Below are 25434 nucleotides of genomic sequence, written 5' to 3'. Positions count from 1 at the left end.
AAAGGAAGAGTAAATGATTAGGTAATAGTATGAATACAGTTAAATGGCGATAATGTACTAACTTCAATGGTGAAAAGTGTAGTATAGCAATGTTTAAAAAATAAATGGAATTTTCTAAATATGTTCTTATTTAACTTGAAATAATATAGCTTATGAAATATGAAGAGTTGGAGGGGTTTAAGTTAAAACATCATTACTTTATACTTTAAATTTAGTAATAAAGTAATCCTTTTTAAAATTAGGATCGAGGAGTCAAGGAAGATGAACTTCAGAGTATATTAAATTACCTACTTACAATGCATGAGGTAGGACATGTTCTGATTCTTCTATTTTAAATATTTTATTCCAAGCTTTAGAATAAAATTTTAACCAAATAACTATTGGTGATCCTTATTATACAGGATGAAAATATTCATGACGTGTTACAGCTGCTAGTGGCTTTAATGTCAGAACATCCAGCCTCGATGATACCGGCATTTGATCAAAGGAATGGAATAAGGTATGATCACAGCATTAATGTAGTTATTAGACTAATTGGGCATACTTATGCCATTTTGAATATCTCCTATTTTGCGAAGTTTCGACTAAATATGGCAAAATCTTACTTGCAGTGAGGGAATAGATTGATAAAGCTGCTATTAAATTTCTCTGAGACGCAAGGAAACCGATTAATTCTGTAGAAAATAGGGCTTGAGACTCAAGAAGAGGAGTAATTGACTTGTTGCCATAGTAAGGGCTTTTCAAGTAGAGGGAAGAGCAGCCTTATGTTTGTGTGTTTGCCAAAAATCAAGAGAGCAGGGCATGTTTCCGTGGAAAGAGCTTGAGAAAATGATAGGGGTCCAGGCCTGGGGGAGGTAGTGGCTGGATGTGGAAGCAAATGCATATGCTAGGGCGTGGCTGGGGCAGTGTTATGTGAGTAAAAGAAGTCAAAGATAATGTGAAATCAGAGGCCAAAAACGAATGGATTTGAAAGGCTAACTCTAGTTATGGTGATTATAAAGTCATTAATGTGCACAGGTGAAAAATATACCAAGCCCCATAATATTCTTTAGATTCTCCCTTTTTATTTTTTGTAGTCTTGAGTTACTGGAATGAGCAGGAAATCTAGGTTATACCATTTACAACAGAATAAACTCCCACAGGTTGTAAAATGAGTTTGGAAACAATGTATCAATAACTGCCAAGGCATTTTGTTACTGCTTCTTTTACTTGGCCATTTATTTTCAGCAAATAGAAACTTTTTTGATCTCCTTTTCAAATTTGAGGCACAATCACTTCATTTCAACATGGATTTCTAATTTGAGATAGCAACATTAACTTTGGCTAAATAATCTATGGGGTTGCTAATCTAGTTGAAGAAGAATATTATACATATTTTCTTACTACTAGGTGGCACTCACTATATGACACAACTGTTACTTAAACAGATTTAGCCAAATAATGACAATTTCATGTGGTTTAAGCCTAATAATAAAATACAGTTACACTAAGCCTTCTGATATTATATTTAGATTGAATACTTACTGTTTTTGGCCTTAGATCCTAGTACTTGCTTTGTGCAGTATATTTTGTGTATTATATGAATTGATCAATTGAGTCAGTTGAAAATATTACCTGTATGAAAGATACAAACTTGGGTTAAGATGATGAGACACATAAATAGAATTTGGAATTATTTTGAAAGCTTGCAAATATGATTTTACAAAGCTGAGTGATATCTGGGGAGACCTGTAGAGTTTAACTAGTAGTTTCAGAGTGGACTGAGAGGATGGGCTATGTAGGATGCCTGCCAGCACTTAGTGTTCCCCATTGCCCACTGGATGAACATGCTGGGCTGCTACCAGGATGTTAAAAACAGTAGCAAAGACAGAAAATGGCCCTTCTTTGCTACTTCAGTTTTCAGCTTCAAAAAAAATGTACAGAAAGTAGGTCCTCAATGGTTTGAAATATGTAAAAATATTGGTTAAGATGATGTAAAAAAAATATGAGATCTAGTTAAACCACTTAAAAATCTGTATCCTAGAAGATAGACACTAAGGGATAAGAGATGTATATGAAATCTTTTTTTGGGGAAAATTCTGACTGTAATTCATATATACTAAGAATTGGACAAAGAAATTTAATTCTGGTGATAGTTTAACTGACTTAAGGAAGCTCTTTGTGAGGATACAACACTAAACTGAGTAACTAAAGAAATTTGATGATTTTATATCCAACAATAAAGAATAGACAACTCCCTGTCATACATAGTTGAGACCACTTCTTGGTTGACTGTAGTGAGCTGCAGCTGTGAACTGAGGCTCTGTAATGCTCTTGTTCTATTACAGGTAAACATTCCTGAACTGCTTTGTCAGAAAATTGATTATTGATACTGTATCCCAGCCCTGTGCTTTTGTCCTTTATAAGAAACAGTTGCCTGATTGTGAAGAAATCCCTGTGCAGTCTATTTATGATTGTCCTAGAGTTGCTCATGCTTTAAGTATTTATTTTAGCTTCTGTTGACCCCCAGTGGAGCCTTATGCCTATTTTTCCTCCAACTCAAAGTTGCGTGGGTGGGTTGGGATTCTGTGGGAGCCTCTGGCCGGAGCCAGATAGCCAGCGTCTCCTTTGTGCCTCAAGAGCGTTTCTGCTGTGACTGTTCTTTGTTATGATTTCCCTGAATATTTCTCTTTTACATGTGTAGCAGTCCTAGTCTCGTATTTGTCTTTTTTCATTTCTAATTCTGGCCACTAAGAGTTATGGAAATAGATTTCAATGTGAACATAAATGTATTTAGGATAAGGGGCTTTTGAAAAAGAATGATCTTCCAGGGGAAATAGTCATTCTTGTATTTACCTCATATAATTTGTTCAATAGATATATTTTTTTAAGTGAAGCAATGTCAGCAATATTTTTTTCTTTTTTTACCAGTATAGGCTACTGTAAAGAGTAAAATTGAGAACTCCGAGGTGCTGTTCCTCTGTATATGTTGTGAAGCGATGTGAACATTGTGCTGCTGCTTTTGTGCAGCTTGGATTATGTCATCTTCAAAATATAGTTGACATTTCTATTTAAAAAAGATATTTAATACAATAAAGCATACGCTAATTTTATAGCCACGCTCACACCCAGAAGGAACCTTCTAGAATTCTGGAATTATTTGCAAAAGAATATAGCACCATTGCTTCATTTTCTTTAAAGAAAAATATTTGCTCTCCTTTGGAAAAAGAGAGAATAAAATTTCTAAGGTCCCCAGGAATATAATGGATAGGCTTGGCATGCAGTATTTGAAGTGACTCTGTTGGTTAGATTTTGTGTTAGTAGAGCTTTCTTGCTCCAAATAACAGAAAACCTCTCAATCTAGCTTAAATAAAAACAGTAATATTTTGTTGTAAAAATCTCTTGAAGATAGGAACCGGATATTGGAAAGTTACCAGGAGACAAGTGTGTTTTCTCTGCTGCTTTCTGTGTGGTTGCTTCGTTCCTCTTTGTGTAGACTGGCTTTCTCAGCTTCTCTTAAACGTGGCCGTCTGGTTTCTGTTCTAAGTAACGTCCTGATCAAGAGCTCAGTAAACAGTGTATGCTGTTTCTCATACCCAATTCCAAATTCTCAGAGAAGAGAAGTAATTGGAAAAGTGTCCAATCAGCCATAAGCAAGACAAAAAGATTATCAAGTACAAATGTTAGGGAAAGGTTTCAGAGAAGAGTGTATGTGGCCTAATCACTGTCTTTTTTTTTTTTTTTTTAAAGATTTATTTATTTATTTAATCCTAACCCCCCTCCCCTGGTTGTCTGTTCTTGGTGTCTATTTGCTGCGTCTTGTTTCTTTGTCCGCTTCTGTTGTCGTCAGCGGCACAGGAAGTGTGGGCGGCGCCATTCCTGGGCAGGCTGCACTTTCTTTTCACGCTGGGCAGCTCTCCTCACGGGCGCACTCCTTGCGCGTGGGGCTCCCCCACGCGGGGGACACCCTTGCGTGGCACGGCACTCCTTGCGCGCATCAGCACTGCGCATGGCCAGCTCCACATGGGTCAAGGAGGCCCGGGGCTTGAACCGCGGACCTCCCATATGGTAGACGGACGCCCTAACCACTGGGCCAAAGTCCGTTTCCCGTAATCACTGTCTTAAAACTGAAAGTTTGTGTTTGTGCTGAGAGGTAATATTTATGAATACTCATTGCATTGCCCTTTTGGCTTATACACTTGAAGGCCAAGTTTAAAGAAAAAGTAATAAAACATGCTCTTTTTAAATTAACACAAAGAATTGTAATAATTCTGAGAGACACTGTATATTTTTATTTTATTTGAAAATATATAATGTTTATGTTTGATTAGTAAACACTTAATAGATCATTCATATATTGCTTATATATTTTAGGGTGATCTACAAATTATTGGCTTCTAAAAGTGAAAGTATTTGGGTTCAAGCTCTGAAGGTTCTGGGATACTTTTTGAAGCATTTGGGTCACAAGTAAGTGAATGGTTTTCATAACAAATTGTAGAAATAGATACTGAAATTATGTGTTAATTAGTTTGAATCCAATTAACATGAAATTTGACTGGAATAGAACAATGGAAAATAATAGCTCCTTGTGTTAAAAGGTGTAATGATTTATAATAGAATGTTTTATTAATAGTAGATTATGGAATAAAGTCGTGGTTTAAATGATGTAATTTATTTCTGCTTGCTTCGTGAAAACAAAGTATTTTTCAGTTTGAGGATGTAACAAAATATTTTATCAAAATAAAATAAAGCTCATATGAATATAGATTTTGGTAAAACCTTTGACACAGGGAATACCTGTATATTGAGGTGTCTCTAAGAACTAATCTTTTGCTCATTTGCTAAGTTAGCATTCTACTTTTTATTTATTTTCATTTTTAACAATGAGGCTTGTTGATTATGTTTGTGATTTGAAGATCCTAGAATACCTCTTTTCTTCCCAAAGTCCATAACTCGGATACTTTAAATGCTTTCCCCATAAACAACAAATGCTGATATAATGATTTTCTTTGTGCCATGTGTCCATTGCATGAATATGCTTGCTTCAGTCCCATTTCCTTCACACTGGAACCCCTGTCATTTCAGCCTTGCTGGATGGGGCTTCCTCCCAGAAGGTCGCGGTTGCCCATTGTTTCTGGTGTATAAATTACAAAGTGTTTCCTGGTTACACTGATGGAAACTGCAGTGTCCAGGATGAGACGTTCTAACTTGCCAGTCAGTCCAGATGATAAGGAATTATTTTCACTGTGGCACCGAATCAGTAGTCTTGTTAGGGTGAATAGAGACATTTGGGTGTAGAGAGGAGTCCCACAGAGGCAAGATGGCAGAACAGGCTGCACAGGTAGGGGGAGCTGTAAGCATGCACGAGCCGGCGGAGTGGAGGATGCCCAGAGCTAAGGAATGCCCTTTTAACTCTGGTGAAGAAAAAAAGAGGAGGCAGCTGAGCAACAGCACCCAATTAAAACCAGCAGCAGGAAATTTCCTATAGAAACGTGGTATTTCAACCATCCTCTTTCTTCCTCTTCTCCTGTGAAAGTCAAAGTAAGAAACATAAGGAGTATAAAATAGTAACTCCCACAAACAGAATTGTTAGCAAAGTTAGAAGATGGGTACAACCCACGACTCTAAAATATGAGTAACAGCTGCTTAAAGCTACTAAAGTTGGGTAAAATTTGTAAGGATAAAGGAAAGAAAAAGCACAAGAAACATGGTGGTAGTGTTCAACGATAGCACATCTTTCGCAGTGTCAGTGAAAATCAAAGGTGCCTGTTAAAGTGTGGAGGTAGATCGTCTGCTGCTGTAGTAGGTATGGCTACAGCACGGCTGATAGAGGCTCCTTCTGGAGTTCAACTGGCTTCAGAAAAGCAGCAAAAAAGGAGACATGCTGATGAGCCCTGTCAGTAGGAAGCAGGCCTTCCTCCGAGGCATCAGAGAGAGACAGATGTTTTGGACTGTGGCAGCAGAATGGCTGTGCTTGCCCTGCGTGTACACAGACCAGTGGCTGATAAGGGAATTTTTCTACCTTGACAAAGCATTGGCACAGCTTTAGTACCTGTATACCCCATGAATGGGAAGCAAGGAAAAGAGAAGCAAAAATCACCAGGAGTTGTAACGCTCTCACCGGAAAAGGACTCCTGTGGAGCACAGGGCAATTGTGATGGCAGTTTTTGCCATAAATTAAAGAAAAGAGAAGTAAATGGTTTGCTTTTGAGGAAGGACAACTATTAAACAGAAATTTAAAAATTTAGAACAAATGGTAGGATAAACATAGAAGACTTGTCTTGTGAGCTAACAAAACTTTTGGAAATAAATTTGAAGAGAAAAGCTATCACACAAATGAAAATAAAATTGAGGTAAGGTTAAAGGAAGATAAACTCTGTGGATAACATAGTAAGGTAAACAAGATAAAAATGAAAACACAGCAAATAATGACTGGATGAAAATATAAGAGTTTAGAAGGTTTAGAGAAAAATTGATAGAAGAGGCAAAAAAGTTCCAACAGTGGCATAGTTTCCCAAAAAGTAAAGCAAAACAATGGGCCTAAACAGGTATATAAAGCTATAAATCAATGAAGTCTTACAATTTTCCTGCCCGTGTTAGAAGGACATACTGTGTGCCTAGGAAACTGACCCTGAATGGTCACCACAGAGGTATGGTATTGGATTTTAAGTTTAAGTCAAGTGTCCTTTGCACCACAGTGCTCAAATAAGGGAAAAACATTATGCTTTAGACATCAGCAAATTTCAGTCCAGAAAACAGTCACGCAACAGCCATAAGATACTGAGGTGAAAGATGCTGCGGGTAGAAGACCTGCTGCCCGACGGTTTTCCCCTATACATGGAATTGTTTCCTGAAAATTCCTGAGAAAACTGGGGTGGGACCAAGTTCAGCCGACTAGGAAATGACTGAAGGAGCTACGGCAGAAGGACTGCTAGGCAACCTCAAATCACTGTTAATGGCCAGACAAAGACCGCAGCAGCGCAGCAAGTGTTTGGATTAGCGTGCCAGGCCAGGACTGGAATTTTGATGTCCCATAATAATGTGGGAGTGATGCAGTTAAAATAAACCGGAAGAGGACTGAGTCAGGCAGCAAGGCAGGGTGAATGCGAGGAGTCAGGATATCGTGTGCTTATTATACTAGTGAAGTCCTAGAAGTACAGGCCTGTGGACTAACCTTGATGATCTAGACAAGGAGAAAAGTTAACTGTTAAGGGCTGATTTTATCCCTGTGGAGAGGAGGGAGCCAGAGCCTCAGAGCCGAGGAAGGCCACTCTACCATTAGTTATAGCCCCTTCAGCACAGTCGTCAAGCCTGCAGAAACCAACTCCACAAATGAAACATGGAGCAGACCACGTGGCGAATGTCTAAAACCTCTGTAACATTCAGAAAGCTAAACAAGGTACGGCATATATAAGACCAGGCAGTCCTCTTATAAAAAGAAATGTAAATAACCTATTATAAGAAAAAGAAAATCAGAATTGGTCAGAATAATAAACCCCAGCTTTGTGTGCAAGAAAATACCAAAAACAAAGGGATTTAGAAAGACTGCAAATAAAAGGATCAGCAAAGGTTTCCATGTCACACAAATAGAAATGAGAAGCCAGCAGGAATCTTGATAAGAATTCAGGTCAAAAAGCTGTAAACCAGACAGGATACTTCATAATGTTTTAGCATGAAACATTCATAAAACAGCAATTACTGTTAAGTAAACAGATAATAACTAAGAATTTTCAACTTTGATTTCCTTATCAAAATCCACAAAATAAAGGGGAAAAACAATCTAATAAGGTAAATCTGTTTGTTCTGACCGATACACATTGAAGCTGTACCATGTAATTAGGGACTATAAGTTTAGATACCCATGGGACACTCATGAAAAATTGTTAAATTATAATACACATGAGAAGAAGAGTACAAAAAGTAGAAACAAAACATTTCTGACAAGATTCTCTGAATAACATGCAATAAAATTAAAAAATAAGAAAATCAGAAAACAAAAGGATTTTCTACCTAGAAATTTAAAATTTATTAAGAGCAACCTTTGGGTCAAAAAGAAAATACACACTGAAATTGAAGAATTTTTAGAGAACAACTTTTAAAATTCTATGAACTACAGCCAAAGAAGTACATAAAGGAAAATCCATCCCTATAGATAAATAAAAAGGAAAGACAGGAGTGAAAAATTGGTGTGACCTAAAGATAAGTCAAAGCTCGTTGGTCTGATTGTCAAAAGAGCCTGGAAATGGAGTAAGCTGTGGCCCCAGGAAGAGAGGAGCTAGAGCTTGGTGATTTACCTCGCCAGTGTATGTCACAGGTGCCACGTCCAAGTAGGGAAAAATAGACACTCAAAGAAAGAAGTGAAACCCTGAGGTTTGGGAGCCAGGAAGACCAGCCAGGTGCTGAATCCCAGGTGCCAGGAGAGGCCTGGAGCCCACCCCCGCACTGGTGTGGGTGCTCGGGTGCCCACATCAGCCCCTCCTGCTGGGGTGGGCGGCAGGGAAAGGAGCTGTCGTTTTAAACCTTTGGCAGACCACAAATGCAAGCAATAATGCCCTTCACCTGTGCAGAGTTATTCTGTGCTGTGAGCCCATCACCAAGTAGAGTACTCACTTTTGACCCTGGTTTTAGGTTCTTGACCTTAAGGTTAGTCACAGACTGTTTTATAGGAATGAACTTGGGCATAGTCTCTGTTTTAGAGAAGAAAATTTTAACCCAATAAAAATAACTTCTAAATAGTTATGAGAAATTTATGATGGTTTATAATTTGCATGTTTTGACTTTTTGGTGTTCACAGATATTTTGAGGAGTGTTTAAAAGTTGTCTTGGAACATAGATGGCTGCTGTGCTATAAACTGCCATTTCCTTTTTCTAGATGGAGGTTTGTAATGATGGCCAAAAGTCGCTGATAGGATTCTGAACTGCTTATAGAATGTGCTTTCTTGTCCAAGTGTCATGTGATCGGAATATCCAGTGTGCTTCATGTCTTTCCCCCTTCTCTCCAGGAGAAAGGTTGAAATTATGCATACCCACAGTCTTTTCACGCTTCTTGGAGAAAGGCTGATGCTGCATACGAGCACCGTGACTGTCACCACCTACAACACATTGTACGAGGTAAAAAATGATGGACACGCGTGTGCGCCCATGCTCTATGGTTAGCTAACGCAGATCCACGGACGGTGGTTTTTTCCAGCCTTTTGACCTTGGTCCAAGGCTTTTCCTTTGTGTATGGATTGGCTGATTTACATTGCAGTCTTTGTTTCATAAACCACATCGTTTATATATTGACTGTTCTAGTTTCTCTCTCTCTAATATGTAACAAGATTTTAAAACTCTAGCATCAATGTAAATGATATCTTTAGCAAATTTTATATTTTTCATTCTTTTACAGTTTTCTTATCCTTACCCAATTTAATAGTGGTAGTTTTTAATTACTCATTTGAGAGTTTTTACAGAGTGTTCTACTTCATTCTATACAATCGATCAGTGAGTCTTTTACTTTTCATATAGTAACCATTGAAATATTTAAAATGTGTTTACACCTGGGATCGGTAGGTTTGGGAAGAAACACAGTAGCCTTTAGTTCATGTACAAGCCGTTTGATGGGCACTTGTGTGTGTGGACCCCACTGGTCTGTGAGCACGCGGTGGGCTCTGCCTGCTGTCCCAGTGGTGGGGGCTGCCTGGCGGGCTGGGCAGAGTGGTTCTTGGTCATAAGATCTCCTACTGTAAGTACAATTAAGTTTTGATGTTACAGAATTGCAGAATTGATTTTAGAACTGGTTTTTTCATTTTTAGAGACTGTAATTTCATATTTGTAACACTCTACTTATATAAAGTTATATAATACCTTTATTCAGTCATAATTTGAACATTATTGGAAATGGCTTTCCTTGGATTATATGAGAAGCATGGTTCTTACACAAATAATCATGTGTAAAATAAAGTGACCTATTCGGTCACTCCCAATGTGAAGTTAGAGTTGATACTGGAGAACGTGTGTAGATAAGACTGACTTGTAAAATGCTATCTGGAAAGCAGCTTTGGATCTCCCATCTCAATTTAGAAATCACTTCTTCATCCTTTCTAACAGACGTTCACAGTGCTGGGCTCAGTATTGTCTGTGAAATGGGTGTACTGCCTCTCAAAAAAGGAAAAGCTGTTTTTATTTCTAAATACTAAAATATTAGGAGTGTTCTCATCTGGTAACCTCCTCTCCACTTCCCTGTAACTGATCTTCAGCATCCTCGTTCTCTTCTTTAGGCCAAGGATTACCTTCACCTGCTTGTCTGTGACCTGGGATCTTAGAATGGTTTTTCTGTTTTTAAGTGGGTGAAAACAATTAGAAACAAAATAATATTCCATGACACTAAAACATTTCAGCCTCCATGAATAAAGCTTTATTGCGCACTCATCTGTGCATGTGTTGCCTGCGCTGCTTTTGCGCCAAGGGCACGTTGAGTGGCTGTGCAGACGGTCCCGCGCACGCCGGCGGCCCCACCGTGCCACACTCACAGTGCAGCAGCATTTTGTGCACTGTGTGTCAAAAGGTGCATTGAGAATTGCAATTTTCTTTTCTTTAGAACTTGTGTTGGTTTCTTAGGGCTGCCGAACAATTACCACAGAGATGCTTGGTAACAGAGTTAGGCTCGCTCACACTTCCGAGGCTAGAAGTCTGAAATCAGTGCCATGAGGCCGTGCTCACTGGAGGCTTGAGGGCCCTGTCCGCCCAGGCCTCTCCCGCCGCGTGGTGGTGCAGGCCACCCCTGCCCTGCTTGTCATGTACAAGCGTCACTCCAGTGTTTGCCTCCATCGCCACGCAGCGCCATCCTCGTGTGACTCCCTGTGTCTGCGTCCAGATCTCCCTCCTCTTTCTCTCATAGGGGCAGCAGCCCCAGGATTCTTGGTCCACCGCGATCCCGTAGGCCCTCATCTTAAACTGGCCTCCTCCCCTACATTAGGTAGACGTCCGTGTTGGGTGTGCATGCATCTGCGTATTTTACTAGCCTTCCGAAAAGCGCAGCTGCAGCCTCAGCAGCACGCTGACCTACCAGCTGGACTTACACAGCCTGTGAGTGCCCAGATTTTGCTCTCTAATGAAGCTCTGCACCGAATGAAGCCAGGCTGTTGCTGATTCCATGTCCCAGGGAAATAGGTGGGAAAAGTCAGGATAGTTTTGGGTCCTCTGATATTGAATATTGGGAAGGTCCTGAAATGATGAAGGGCCAATATACAGGGTCTCTCTCTGAACAATTTGTTGGTAAATATGTTTTTAAAGTAATAATCATGGTCAATTAAAATAAAATTTTAAGGACTATGAGTTCATAATGATACTCCAAAAAGAAAAGTTAATGCAAGTGTACACCAAATCAGAAGACAGAGGTAGTTGTGATTTGCCTGACCGGCACCGGCGAAGACCTAGCAGAGTAGAAAGTCCTCCCAGCTAAGCGTCCACGCCGCTGACGAACCCCGACAGGATGGTGGGTTTCTGATTCTGCCCCGCCAAGTTTGAAGGGTGATACCAGGTTACAGACCTTAAAACTTGTTTGAAAGGTTATGAACTTAAAATTCTGACTAACCTAGTGAAATTTAATGAAAAGAGGAAAACGCAGCTTGAGACCAGCAGCCTACGATTGCAGCCTGTTCTTTTACTCTCACAAAAATCTGTTGGTTGATGATAGAGAGTTTGAGAACTTTTTGTCTGAGATGGTCTTCAGTTTTGTTTGACAAAGTTAGGTTAACTCGTCAGTGTATCAAACAAACATTGCTCTGAACATAGGGAGGTAAAAATCAAAAGAAACAAAAGACAAGTGAGTCAAACCTATGGTGTTGGTAATGATGTTTCAGAATAGATTATATAGTCTTTTACTAAAGTGTTTTGAAGTCATTATGTGTGGTATATATCTCTATTTAATGTTCTTATATGTTTTGACTGAAACTAAATTGCAAATTGCAGTTTAAATTGTTTGAGCTCCTTAAATTACAAGTTTGCAATTAATGGCAAATTTTAAAGAAAAACTAATTTTGAGAAATTTCTTATTTAATAATTTGGGCCATAAAATATAAATTATACTCTTTTTAAAAAATTATTGAGGTATATCAGTCATACATAAACATACATAAACAATAAGTATGTAGTAATAGTTGTGAACTTACAAAACAAACATATATAACATCATACAGGACTCTTCATAACTCACCCTACCACCAAAGCTTGCATTGTTGTTAAACATTTTTAGCTAATGATTAAAGAGCATTATCAAAATGTTACTACTAACCAAAGTATTTTTTCCCTAACCCACCCTATTACTATTATTTTCTTTATATCTTTTATATATGAACAGACATAAACAGTAAGTGTATAGTAAAAGTTGTGAACTTACAAAGCAGACATGCATAACATCATACAGGGGTCCCGTATATCACCCCACTACCAATACCTTGCATTGTTGTGAGATGTTTGTTACAAATTATGAAAGAATATTGTCAAAATCTTACTACAAATTATATCTTTATCTTACACATGGTGTATTTTCCCCCCAACCCACCCTATTATTATTTTTTAAATATATTTTTTATGACAAGTTGTAAACTTATAAAACAATCATGCACATGTGCAGAATTCCCATACAAAACCTCTCCATCAACACACCATACTATGGTGGAACATTTGTTATAGATAATATCATCTGATTGTTACCACATCCATAGTGTACATTTGGCACACATTTTCCATACTGCCCCATTATCAACACAGTACATCTTTGGCATTGATGCAAGAAGATTATATATTATTACTGCTAACTACAGTCCATAGGTCAGTCCAGCTGTATTTTTTCCTCATACTTTTCCACATTCCCACCACCCTGCAGTAGTGATGTACATTTGCTCTAGCTTACAAAGGACACTCTTTCATCTGTACCATCAACCACAATTCTCATTCACCTTTGGTTTACTGTGTTATTCAGTTCCTAGATTAGTCTCTAGCTGTACTGCCTATCTTTGTGCACAAAAAAACCCTTGGGTACTGTTTTCTGAAAATACATTTCTTATTTTATCTGCCTGCCTTGAATCCTAATTTTACTAGAATAATCTCATTTGAGCCCAGTTTTCAGATGATAAAAAACATAGAGCATTTTAAGAAAAGTTTGGGTATTGTGGAAAGTGTTTTCTTTTTATTCCTTCAAAATAATGAGCTACAGGCAAAGTGAGTTTGGATTTTAGGGAGGGCAACAGGAGGAAGATAATTAGAATACAAGTATAAAGCAATGTGAGGAGAAGAACAGAAGTATAAGGAGTAGAAGGCTCTGGATTTTACAACTTATTGCAGAACTGTTAGGATGAAATGCAAGGGTGGAATGATGACATCTAGCTTTCAAGGCGCCCCTTGCAGGTTCTAGGTCTTGCACAGGTTAGCTCTTTGGGAGCTTTGTCTCCCGTCTGAAATGGCAGATTGCCCAGCTTGGGTCTCAGCAGACAGCCTGTGAAACTGTCCCTGCACAGCAGGGTCCAGGGCATCCCCCAGAAAGCTGCTCCTTGTGGACTGCCACAGCTTTCCATCCTTGGAGCAGATTTCCTTGTGGTCTCAGTGGGTGGCTGTTCTGTTCCAAGACCTTTTTACTACCTCTGTGCCAATGAGTTAAAGGTCTATTGGTCCTCACCTCTCTTCTGGGCTTGCTGTGTTTGTATTGGTTACTACCAGTTTCCTAGATGGCTGGCCAAAACGAAGAAGTGCTTATCCCCAGTTCTGATCCCTTTCCTGTGCAAAGTTACCACATTGAGGATTGCATAACTCTGAGTGCATGCACACCATAGGCCAAGATTCCATAGGAGAATTGCAGTTCCTGGAGTTGTTGCGTGTACATTTTTCCTGATTGTAAGGGATGCTTGATTTACTCCCTATCTCAGCACTGCAGTACTGTCTTAGTTTGCCACGGGGCTGCCAATGCAAAGTACCAGAAATGGGTTGGCTTTTATACTGGGAATTTTATTTGGGGTAAAAGCTTACAGTTTCGAGGCCATGAAATGTCCAAATCAAGGCACCATCAGAGATGCTTTCTTACCGTCATCGGCTACTGGTGATCCTGGGGTCCTGCCACGTGGTGAAGTAAGATGGCGCCCAGTCTCTGCCCAGGTCTCTGCATTCTCTTCCAGAGTATACCGTTTCCCTCAGCTCAGCTGTGAGCAGCCAGGCATGGGGCTTGTCTCTTTCCAGTTTTCCTCTCTCAGTCTTGGCTGCTCGGCTTTCTTCCCGAGTTCAGCTGCAAGCTATCAGGCGTGTTGCTCATCTCTCCCTGGGCCTCCCTCTTTGAGTCTCTTGGGCAGAAGTTCTTAACCTTTTTGTTCCACGGACTCCTTTGCCAGTCAGATGAAAACACGGACCCCTTACTAAGTCCACACTACCTTTGTATTATTTAATAAATGTATTACACCCACACTAACATCACCACAAGAATAATGTTTATTTGAATTTCAATTCAAGCTCGTGGACTCCTTGTTAAGAACGCCTGCTCCTGGGGCTTCTCTCCTTGAACAGCTGGAGTCCTTTCTGTCTTGCAGGATCAAATATGGCAGCTCCTTTCTCTCTCTGCCTCTGTTTATATCAGACCCAGCAAATGGGCGGACACTCAACCTGAGTCACATCTCACTGATGTAGTCCAATCATAAGCAGTCTAATCAAGTGATCTAAAATGAATCCAAAGCAATCCAAGGGTACCACATCCATGGAAATAGATTAAAAACAAACCTTCTGGGATTCATAAGAGAATTTCAAACTGTCACAAGTACATTCATTTTGCCCAAGTAAAGGGTCATCATCAGTTCATTTTCTGCCTTGCACCCTGCATCCAGTAATTACAGCATTCTGTCCACTCTCACTGGAGAGGGTTTCTTATGTTGCTCCTGAGTTCTCTCACTCTCCCTTGGAAGTTCAGGTTCTCATCTCATGTAGACTGCTGAATGTGTCTTTGAACTTCATCACCTTTAGACTTGCTCTCTTCTAGCCTATTAACAGTCACTGATTTTGGCTAATAAACACAGATCTCCTTGTTACTCTCTTGCTTAATGTTGGTTTACTCCATACTGTTTATAGAATGAAATTAAAATAAGAATGACCCCATGAGTCTGACCCCAGCCTTCTGGAACTTAGTCATGTGTGCCTCATTTTCCAGCCATATTAGAATTGCCATTTGCAAACACATGTACTTTCAGTCATGCTATTTCTTTTCTGAAATATTTTCTTTCCCATTCTAAGCCTGTTTTCTATCCAAAGGTCTTTGACAGTACATTCTTTCAGCCTATAAATAGAGCTGATTCCTTTCTTTCTTCCATTACTAAAGTTGTACCAGCTAAAATATAAGTCCTATTAGGTTAAAGAGCTGTGAGAATGATGTTAAAACTGTAAGTCTGATAAGATGCCTATAATATAGTAATCGCTCAATAAATATTAAAAAATGAAGTTAGACTTTTTTAACAGGAAATGTCAAAAACATTGTATGGGTTATAAAAATGTGAAGTTTGTCTTAATTATTAAGAAAACGAAAAAAAAATCAATAAAATGACCATGTCTCTCTATTTTCTGAGATAATTCATTCTGTAGTTTATATATTATGAAGTAAGCTAATATATAAGGGATGCCTCTTTTTTATAAAGATACTTTCTGAGAATCACATATTTGCAAAATTTGATTTATTTTTAAAGATTTATTTTTTTATTTATTTCTCTCCCATTCCCCCGTTGTATGCTCTCTGTGTCCATTGGCTGTGTGTTCTTCTCTGTCCGCTTGCATTCTTGTCATGTGGCACTGGGAAACTGTGTCACTTTTTTTGTTGTGTCATCTTGCTGCATCAGCTCTCTGTGTGTGCAGTGCCACTCCTGGGTGGGCTGTGTTTCTTTTCACATGAGGTGGCTCTCCTTGCGGTGTACACTCCTTGCGCATGGTGCACCCCTAAGCGGGGAACACCCCTGCGTGGCACAGCACTCCTTGCGCATGGCAGCACTGCACATGGACAAGCTCACCACATGGGTCAGGAGGCCCTGAGTACCAAACCCTGGATCTCCCATATGGTAGGCGGATGCTCTATCAGTTGAGCCACAACCGCTTCCCTGCAAAATTTGTTTTAAATTTCATATACTTTTACTCTGTTACTTCGTCTCTACATTATGGATAATTATATATTCCTTTGTGAATGATTTATAACATTCCCTAATACACTTAAGAATTATGTATTAGATTTTATAATATACCCTCTAAAGACAGTACACTTGTTTCATACACTTGTACATCTCAACATTATCTTATTCATTATTTTAGTAAGTATTGTGATATTATTTTCACTTTAGACTTGCTACATTTCTTTACTTAATATTCCTATAATTCAGGTAAATGCATAATGTACACAGAGGTAGCCAGATGGGATCTTATAAACTGAAGAGCCAAAGTTTTTAGAAATAATCAACTGATTAAAAGAAAAAGATAGGCAACTGGGTAATGGTTGACCAAGATGGTGGTGTAAGATCTCCAGGGTGCTATTCTCCATAGAATCTTTGAAAAAACTAGCAAAAACTTGCAGAGCCATTTTCTGCAAAATTCTGTAGACAGTTAAAGGGTTTCAGTACCTGGGCTAGTACCAAATCAAGACAACACGGCTTTAAGAAACAATAGAAGTAGCTCATGGTATCTTTGCTAGCCCCTTCTCCACCCCTTCTCCACCCCTTCCCTGGTGCAGTCTGAAGCCAGTCTGCCCTCCCATGATGGGTCCTTGACCCTGTTCCTGAGGGAGCAGAGTAACTCCTATTTGCATAATCGATGCCTGAGTATCACTGCCAAGCTATAGGGTGGCAGCCTGAAAGACTGAATCAGGAAGCTTATCTCAAGCTTTTCTTCCTGGAGCTTGCCCAAAAGAAAGAAAGGGCTTGCTGACAGGTAAAGCAGTTAAAGAAATGACTAAGTCAGATTGACCCCAGGCAGAGAATTACCTACCTTGTCAGGCAATAGAGGACTTGGGAAGGGGAGAAAATCTATTTCATAGGGAGTAGAGGATGCATTGAATGCCTGGAAATGGGACATTTCTGAATGCCATGAGCAAACACAATCCTAAAGACAAGATTCAGGCTCATACTAGATGGAGAGGCCCCCATAATTCACATTCACCTTGTGCTGATCTTATTGATAGGAGGGCTAAACACTGAAGGAGAGCACCAGCCAACACAACCAGTTTGCAAGGACTGAAAAAGGTGGTCCTTTTTGCGTTGCATAGTTTGTTTTTGTTTGCTGTTGTCATTTAAGGAAATCTCATTATATCAATAGCTGAATTCAGACTTAAGGATCAGACAACTCAGGAACTAAATCCTAGTGTTAACATATTAAAATATTAAAATGTCCCATGTGCAACAAAAGATTACAAGACAGACAAAGCAATGGGAAATGATGCCGTATCCAAAGGAACAAGATGATAATCCAGAAATCATCAAGGAAGATGACTAGACTTTGGCCATATTGGAAAAATACTTAAAAAAGTGATCCTAAATTTGTGCAAGGAGGTAAGGAAAACACAGAAAAAGAACTAAAGGATACCAGGAAAATAGTGAATGAACAACTTGAGACTCTGAATAAAATAAAAATTTTAAAAAGGAATAAAACAGAAGTACTAGAATTGGAAGGTCACAGTGAGTGAAATGATAAATCCCTACAGGGTTTCAATGACTGATTGGACCTGGCAGAAGAAGGAATCAATACATTCAAAGATAAGAAAATTGAAATTATTCAGGCTGAGAGGTAGAGAGGAAAGAGTAAAAGAGAGGAAGAAGTAAAAATCAAGAGACATGGGGCATCAAGCATACTGAAATATGCATTATGGGAGTCTAAGAAGGAGAAGAAAGAGAGGAAGGGGCGGAAAGAATATTCAAAGAAATCATTACAGAAAACTTCCCAAATTTAAAAAAAGACATGATTTTGCATTTTCAAGAATCCCAGTGAGCCCCCAGCAGGATAAACTTGGAGAGAACCATGCCCAGACACATAGTAATCAAATTGTTGAATGCCAAGGATAAAGAAAGCTGCAAGAGACCAGCAGCACATTATGCACAGGGAGTCCCTAAGATTAAGTGCTGAGTTTTCATCTGAAAGCATAGAGGTGAGAAGGCAATGGTATAACTATTTTGAAGTGCTGAAAGAAAACAACTGCCAATGAAGAATTTTTTCTTCAACTAGACCATCTTCCAAAAATATGGGAGAGATGAAACGCCAAATAAACAAAAAAGCTGAGGGAATTTGTCATCATTAGACCTTACTTAAAAACCATGCTAAAAGGAGTTCTTCAGACTCATAGGAAAGAACACTAGACCATGGATCTAAGCAGCATGAAGAATAAAGACCTCTGATGACAGTAACCTTTATGGGTAATTATAAGTGCTGGTACTATTGCTTTGTATTTTTTTGGTCTGTTATTCAACTACTTTACAGTTCTAAAGTGCAAATGCATAAAAATAATGAGCAATCTTTGATTTTGGGTATATAATGTATAAAGATCTCATTTGTAACAAGTAAAACAAAAAGGTAGGTGAACATAGGGTTTTAGGAACAGTGTGTGTATGTGCTATCGATTAAGTTGATATCAAATCAAACTTGACATTGTAGATTTAGGATGTTAAATTTAAGCCCCATGATAACCATAAAGAAAATATATGAAAAATAATTACAGAAAGAAATGAGAAGTGACTCAAAATGGTACACACACACACACAAGATAAATATGAAAGCAGGCCTTAAAAGAAGAATGGAGTGACAGAAAGGTGTAAGACTTAGAACAAATAGCAAAGTGACAGAAGAAAGTTCCGTAATATCTGTCTCTATTTTAAGTGTAAATGGATTAAACTGTCCAGACAAAAGACAGAGACTAATAGAATGAATTAAAAAAGCATAATGCAACTACATGCTGTTTGTAAGAGACTGACCTTAAATTCAAAGTCACAAAAAGTGTCTTTGAAAGTATAAGGATGAAAAAATATATACCATGAAAATAGTAACCAAAAGGGAGCTGAAGTAGTTGTACTAATATCAGGTACAATAGACTTTTAATCAGAAACAGTTATGAGGGACACAGAAGGTCGCTGTATACTAATAAAGGGGTCAATTCAACTAAAAGACCTAATATTCACAAATATTTATGCACCTGATAGTTGAGCCCCAAAATATATAATGCAGATATTCACAGATGTGAAGGGAGAAATAGATGGTTTTACATTAAACATAGGAGACTTTAGTACACCACTCTTAATAATGCATAGAACATCAAGACAAGATCAGTAAAGAAACAGAAAACTTGTAAAAATATTATAAACCAATAAGGCATAACAGAACACTTCACCCTACAGCAGGAGAATACTCATTTTTCTGTTGCACATGGGTTGTTCTTCAGGATAGACCATATATTAGGTCACAAAACAAAACAAGACTTAATAATTTCAAAAGTATTGAAATCATACAATGTATATTTTCTAACCACATGGAATGAATCTAGAACTCAGTAACAGGGAGAACTAGAATGAACAGTACACTCTAAAAAAAACCAGTGGGTCAAAGAATAAGTCACAAGGGAAATTAGGAAATCTCATAAAGCAAATGAAAATGATTGCCCAATATACTAAAACTTACAGGATGCAGCAAAGGCAATGCTGAGATGGAAATTTATAGCTCTAAATACCTACATTACTAAAGAAGCAGGATCTCCAATCTGGGATCTAACCTCTAACTGGAGGATCTCGGAAAAGAAGAACAAAATAATCCCAAAGGCATTTGTAGGAAGGAAGTAACAAAGATTAGAAGGGAGATAAATGAATTAGAGGGAAAAAAAAGAGAATCAGTGAAACCAGAATTGGTTCTTAGAAAAGATCAGTAAAATAGATAAGCCTTTAGATTGATTGACAACAAGAATAGAGAGGGTACAGATAACTAAAATCAGAAATAAAGGGGAAAGGGAGGTGGTAACTATTGTCCCCACAAATATTAAAATAACTTTAATAGGATACTTTGAATAATTGTATACCAAGAAGTCTACAACTCAAATGAACTGGATAAACTCTTAGAAACATTTGGAGGTACCCACACTGACGGAAGAAAAATTCCATTTAAAATAGCAACCTGAAGAATCAAATAGGAATAAATTTAACACTGGATGGACTTTCTGCTCCTCCCTGTTTGGCAGACAGCTGTAACTTTTCAGGCAGTGCCAGCTGCATCCCTGAGACATGATGGTGAAAGTCAGAGTAACCAGATTTCGTTGTACTGAACTTTGACAAAGTGTAGGTTGTTGCCATCAGTTACCTCTTCATCGACCTCAGCTACATAGTCCACATGGTCCAGTATGATTCCACCCATGGCAAGTTCAAAGGCCCCGGCAAAGGCTGAGAATGGGAAGCTTGTCATCAGTGAGAATCCTGTCGCTATCTTCCAGGAGCATGATGACACCAACATCAAATGGGGTGATGCTGGTGCTGAGTATGTTGTGTGGTGGAGTCCACTGTGTTTTTATGACCCTGGAGAAGGCTGGGGCTGCTCAAAGGGTGGCCCCAAGCAAGTCATCATCTCTGCCCCTTTGGCCAATGCCCCCATGTTTGTGATGGGCGTGAAACCATGATAAATATGACAGCCCCCAAAAGATCGTCAGCAATGCTTCCTGTACCACCAACTGCCTGCCCCCTCCCCCCCCAGCCAGGGTCATCTGTGTCAACTTCAGCATCGTGGAGGGACTTGTGACCACTGTCCATGCCATTACTGTCACCCAGAAGCCTGTGGATGGTCCCTCCAGGAAAATGTGGCATGATGGCTGTGGGTCTGCCCAGAAAGTCATCCCTGCATCTGCCGGCACTGCAAGGGTGGTGAGCACAGCCATCCCAGAGCTGTATGGGAAGTTCACTGGCATGGTCTTCTGCATCTCCACCCCAGTGTGTCCTTTGTGGATCTGACCTACCATCTGGAGAAAGTGGCCAACTACAATGACATCAGGAAGGTGGTAAAGCAGGTGTCAGATGGTTCCCTGAACACTCAGTCCCCCAACACTGAGTATCCTCCACAACTTCCATCCCAGACCCTCTAAAGAAAGGGTCAGAGGGCCCTGCCTTGTCATGTATTATCAATAAAGTATGCTTTATTGAAAATGAGCCCTGGATATAAAGGACTTGTATGTGGGGGACTACGAAGCATTGCTAACTGCAATCAAGGAAGACCTAAATAAATGGAAGGACATTTTCTGTTTATTTATTTCAAGATAAAATATTAAGCTGTCAGTTCTACCCAACATGATTTATAGGTTCCATGCAGTCCCATTCAAAATTCCCACAGCCGCCTTTGCTTAAATGGAAAAGGCAATCATCAAATTTGTATAGAAGGGTAAGAGGCCCTGAATAACCAACACCATCTTGACAAAGAAGAAAAACATTGGAGGAGTCACACGTCCTGCTGTTAAAATATGTTTCTTAGCCTCAGTAGTCAAAATGGCATGGTGTCTGCACAAGGGTAGATACATAGACCAATAGAGTTTACAAGCAAACCCTCACATCTATGGCCAGTTGCTTTTTGACAAGAGTACCAAGCCCACTCAATGGGGAAAATAGTCTTCAACAAATGGTGCTGGGAAAGCTGGATATCCATATGCAAAAGCATGAAAGTGGACCCCTATCACACAAAAATTAACTCAGTGTAGATTAAACACCTAAGTGTAAGAACCAAACTATGAAGCTCCTAGGAGAAAATATCAGGAAGCAACTTTCGGGCCTTGTGTTAGGCAAGGGTATCTCAGACTACAGTAAAAGCACAGGCGAAAGAGGAGAAATGGACAAATGGGACTTCATCAAAATTAAAAAAAGTTTTGTGCATGAAAGGACTTCATCAAGAAAGTAAAAAGACAACCTATAAATGGGGGAAAGTGTTTTGAAAGCACGTATCTGATATCAGTTTATTATCCAGAATGTGTAAGGAAATCTTAAAATTCAGCAAGAAATGGGCAAAAAACCCAATTAAAAAATGGACAAAAGACTTGAATAGACATTTCTCCGAAAAGTATATACAAATGGCAGATGGCTAGTAAGCACATAAAAAGATGCTCAATATCATTAGCCATTAGGGACATAAAAGATGAAATCACAAGAGGTACATTTAACACCTGCTACAATGGCTATTCTTGAACACATACAGAGACAGAAAATAGCAAGTGTGGGAGAGAATGTGGAGAAGTGGGAAAACTCATTCATTTTTGGTGAGAATGCAAAATGACCTAGCCACTGTGAAGAACAGTTCAGCGGTTCTGCAGAAAGTTAAGCATAGAATTAATGTATGACCTGGCAATTGCTCAACTAGGTATAAACCCCAAAGAATTGGAAGCAGAGAGTTGGCCAGACATCTGTACACCACTGTTCGTAGTGGCATGGTTCACAGTTGCTAGAAGATGGAAGCGACCCAAGTGCTGATCAAAAATGGAATGGATAGGGGAAACGGACTTTGGCCCAGTGGTTAGGGCATCCGTCTACCACATGGGAGGTCCGCGGTTCAAGCCCCGGGCCTCCTTGACCCGTGTGGAGCTGGCCCATGCGCAGTGCTGATGCGCGCAAGGAGTGCTGTGCCACACAGGGGTGTCCCCCGCGTAGGGGAGCCCCACGCGCAAGGAGTGCACCTGTAAGGAGAGCCGCCCAGCGCGAAGGAGGGAGCAGCCTGCCCAGGAATGGCGCCGCCCACACTTCCCGCGCCGCTGACGACAACAGAAGCGGACAAAAAACAAGACGCAGCAAAAAGACACAGAAAACAGACAACCGGGGGAGGGGAGGGGAGGGGAATTAAATAAATAAAAATAAATCTTTAAAAAAAAAAAATGGAATGGATAAACAAATATACATAACAGTGGACAATCGTTCAGCCATAAAAAAGAATGAAGGTCTGTTATATGCAAAAATAGGGGTATAAACCTTGAAGACATCATATCGTCGGAAGTAAACCAGGCAGCAAAGGACAGAGTCTAAGCTCTCACTAATAATATTACTTCATGAATTGTCACAAAGTTATCACACTAATGTAAAAGGTTAATAACAGGAAACTGGAAGGGTTTAAATGGGGCTCTGAATTTCTGCATGATTTTTCTCTAAACCTGCAACTTCGCTAATAAATAATTTTTTAAAAAGCAAAATGTATATTTTTACTCTTAACTTTTTACAGAAAGGACGTAACAATTAATGAGCAAAAATTATTTTAAATTGGTGGTTTACTCCACCACAAGTTAAAAAACAAACTTTTTTCTCAGAGTTATAGAATCTCACAGGTAGACAGGAAATTTTATATATTCTTATTCAGAAATTAATTTCACATTCTGTTCTGTTTTTTTCTGGTCCAGTTTTACCTTTTTTTTATTTTAAAGAAAAATTTTAAAACTTGTTTGCAAATGGGAGTAATGTTTTTATGATTATTTTTCCCTTGTCACAATTTATTTTGTAAGTAGGGAACCAGGCTCAGACATTACTTTGTTGTTTACTTATTCTCTAATTTTTAAAAATTTATGATGTTATAAGTCAAATGTTTACATCTCACAACACAGTTATTTTAAGGAGGTACACTGAAAAGTTGTTTCACACAGAAAAAAAATCAGGAATTTTATCTTCTATAAATATTGGTCCTGCTTTAGACTTTATCCATAATAAATGAAAGTTGAGGAATAAAGGGTTGGAAAGTTTAGAAATAAGTGGAATTCAGTAGGAAGACTCTCTACGGGAGATGTTTCTTTTGTTTGGGAGAGAATTGACAGATTTTAGATTCTTTGTATATTTGTATTTTGCAGGTAATTTAAATTATTTTCTAAATGAAATTCAGTTTCTTTGTCTTTCAGATCTTGACAGAACAAGTATGTACTCAGGTCGTACACAAACCACATCCAGAACCAGATTCTACAGTGAAAATTCAGAATCCAAGTGAGCAAATGGCATTTTTATGTTGTAATGTGACAGTGGTGTGGCCACATGTGCAATTAAATCACGTTTTCCTGGCCACAGAAATCATTATGCTGTTTATATATATCACAACACAAGTCTCCCATCATTTAGTTGGAAATCAGCGGACACTGAACTGAAGATAGCATGCAGTTACAATCTTTCATATGAGTGTTTTTTCCATTTGCAGTGATCCTTAAGGTGGTGGCAACATTGTTAAAAAACTCTACGCCAAGTGCAGAACTTATGGAAGTTCGTCGCTTGTTTTTATCTGACATGATAAAACTTTTCAGTAACAGCCGTGAAAATAGAAGGTAAGCAATTGCAATAAATCTTATTTTTTCTTATTTCCTGTCTTCTTAATTTTATACTATTTTAAATAAATTGCATACATGCTCTGTTTTTCCTAAGGCCTTTTACTTTTCTTTGATAACATCTGCATGCAATATATTGTTTATTTTTATAAGTTTTCATTTCATTTCTGGCTGTTATATTTCGGTTTACATATGAAGGTGTACAAATCTTTTGTGGGCTTTTTTGAGCTATTGGGGGCTGGGCATTGAACCCAAGGCCTCGTGTGGAAAGCCAGCCCTTAACCACTGAGCCGATCAGCTCCCCTGAGTTGATTCTTCTGTCTGTTTCATCTGTTTAGGAGTCCCCAGGAACCAAAGCCAGGACCTCCCATGTGGGAAGCAGGCGCTCAACTGCTCGAGCCACATCTGCTCCCCAGGCCCCACTTTTGGTGACCTACCACCCGCATTATTTGTAGTTGTAGTTGTGTTGGATTTGCCTTTGTGTTCTTTTCCCCATTTGTCGTATAACAGGCTGAGTTGTGCCTTTTTAGGCTGGCTGGCCAGGACGGGGTGACTCTGTGGCCATGGAGGCTGAGTGGGACTGGGTGTCTCAGTGCTCAGTTTCAGTATGATTTCATGTGAACAATAAAGCCATGGTGAATTTATGAAGCGGAGTGTGGATTCAATGAGAAATGTGGTGAGAGATTATGGAAGTAGTAACTAAAGCTACATGGGCGAGGTTGGAAAGGAATTTTGAATAATAACTTGAAATTTTCTAGGTACAGAAATATAGAAAAGTCATTTTAGGTATAGAAAGTAAGAAAAGAGAAAGTGTGAAATGGCAGTGCACCTTGCTTTCCCTAGGTCAGGTCATATTTTCATTGTCTTATCTCAAGGTAAAAATAATAAGTCCCCTTTTAATCTTGATACTTTACAACTAGATCTTTGTTACTTTCCCAGGTGCTTGTTGCAGTGCTCAGTATGGCAGGATTGGATGTTTTCCCTTGGCTATATCAATCCTAAAAATTCTGAGGAACAGAAGATCACTGAGATGGTCTACAATATTTTCCGGATTCTTTTGTATCATGCAATAAAATATGAATGGGGCGGCTGGCGCGTCTGGGTGGATACGCTCTCAATAGCCCATTCCAAGGTAACTAGGGATACTGGTCTCTGTCCAGTTTCGGCAGTGGATTAAG

The 25434-nt window shown here is 39.1% G+C and overlaps 1 protein-coding gene across 6 annotated transcripts in view; it reads left to right on the top strand.

The window, feature by feature from the left end:
- Window positions 1-25434, top strand: part of NBEA (neurobeachin) — a 579373-nt gene that overhangs the window by 148298 nt on the left and 405641 nt on the right. For all 6 annotated transcript variants that reach the window (XM_071208160.1, XM_071208159.1, XM_071208158.1 and 3 more), the window contains exons 15-21: window positions 243-305; window positions 402-499; window positions 4354-4446; window positions 8982-9090; window positions 23843-23924; window positions 24133-24256; window positions 25196-25388. In XM_071208160.1, coding sequence (XP_071064261.1) covers window positions 243-305; window positions 402-499; window positions 4354-4446; window positions 8982-9090; window positions 23843-23924; window positions 24133-24256; window positions 25196-25388 — 762 coding nt within the window. The remainder of the gene's footprint in view (window positions 1-242; window positions 306-401; window positions 500-4353; window positions 4447-8981; window positions 9091-23842; window positions 23925-24132; window positions 24257-25195; window positions 25389-25434) is intronic.

This window comes from Dasypus novemcinctus, chromosome 15, assembly GCF_030445035.2.
Source record: "Dasypus novemcinctus isolate mDasNov1 chromosome 15, mDasNov1.1.hap2, whole genome shotgun sequence".
NCBI lineage: Eukaryota > Metazoa > Chordata > Mammalia > Cingulata > Dasypodidae > Dasypus > Dasypus novemcinctus.
The sequence above is the reverse complement of the archived record's forward strand: the minus strand, read 5'-3'. Positions and strand labels throughout refer to the sequence as shown.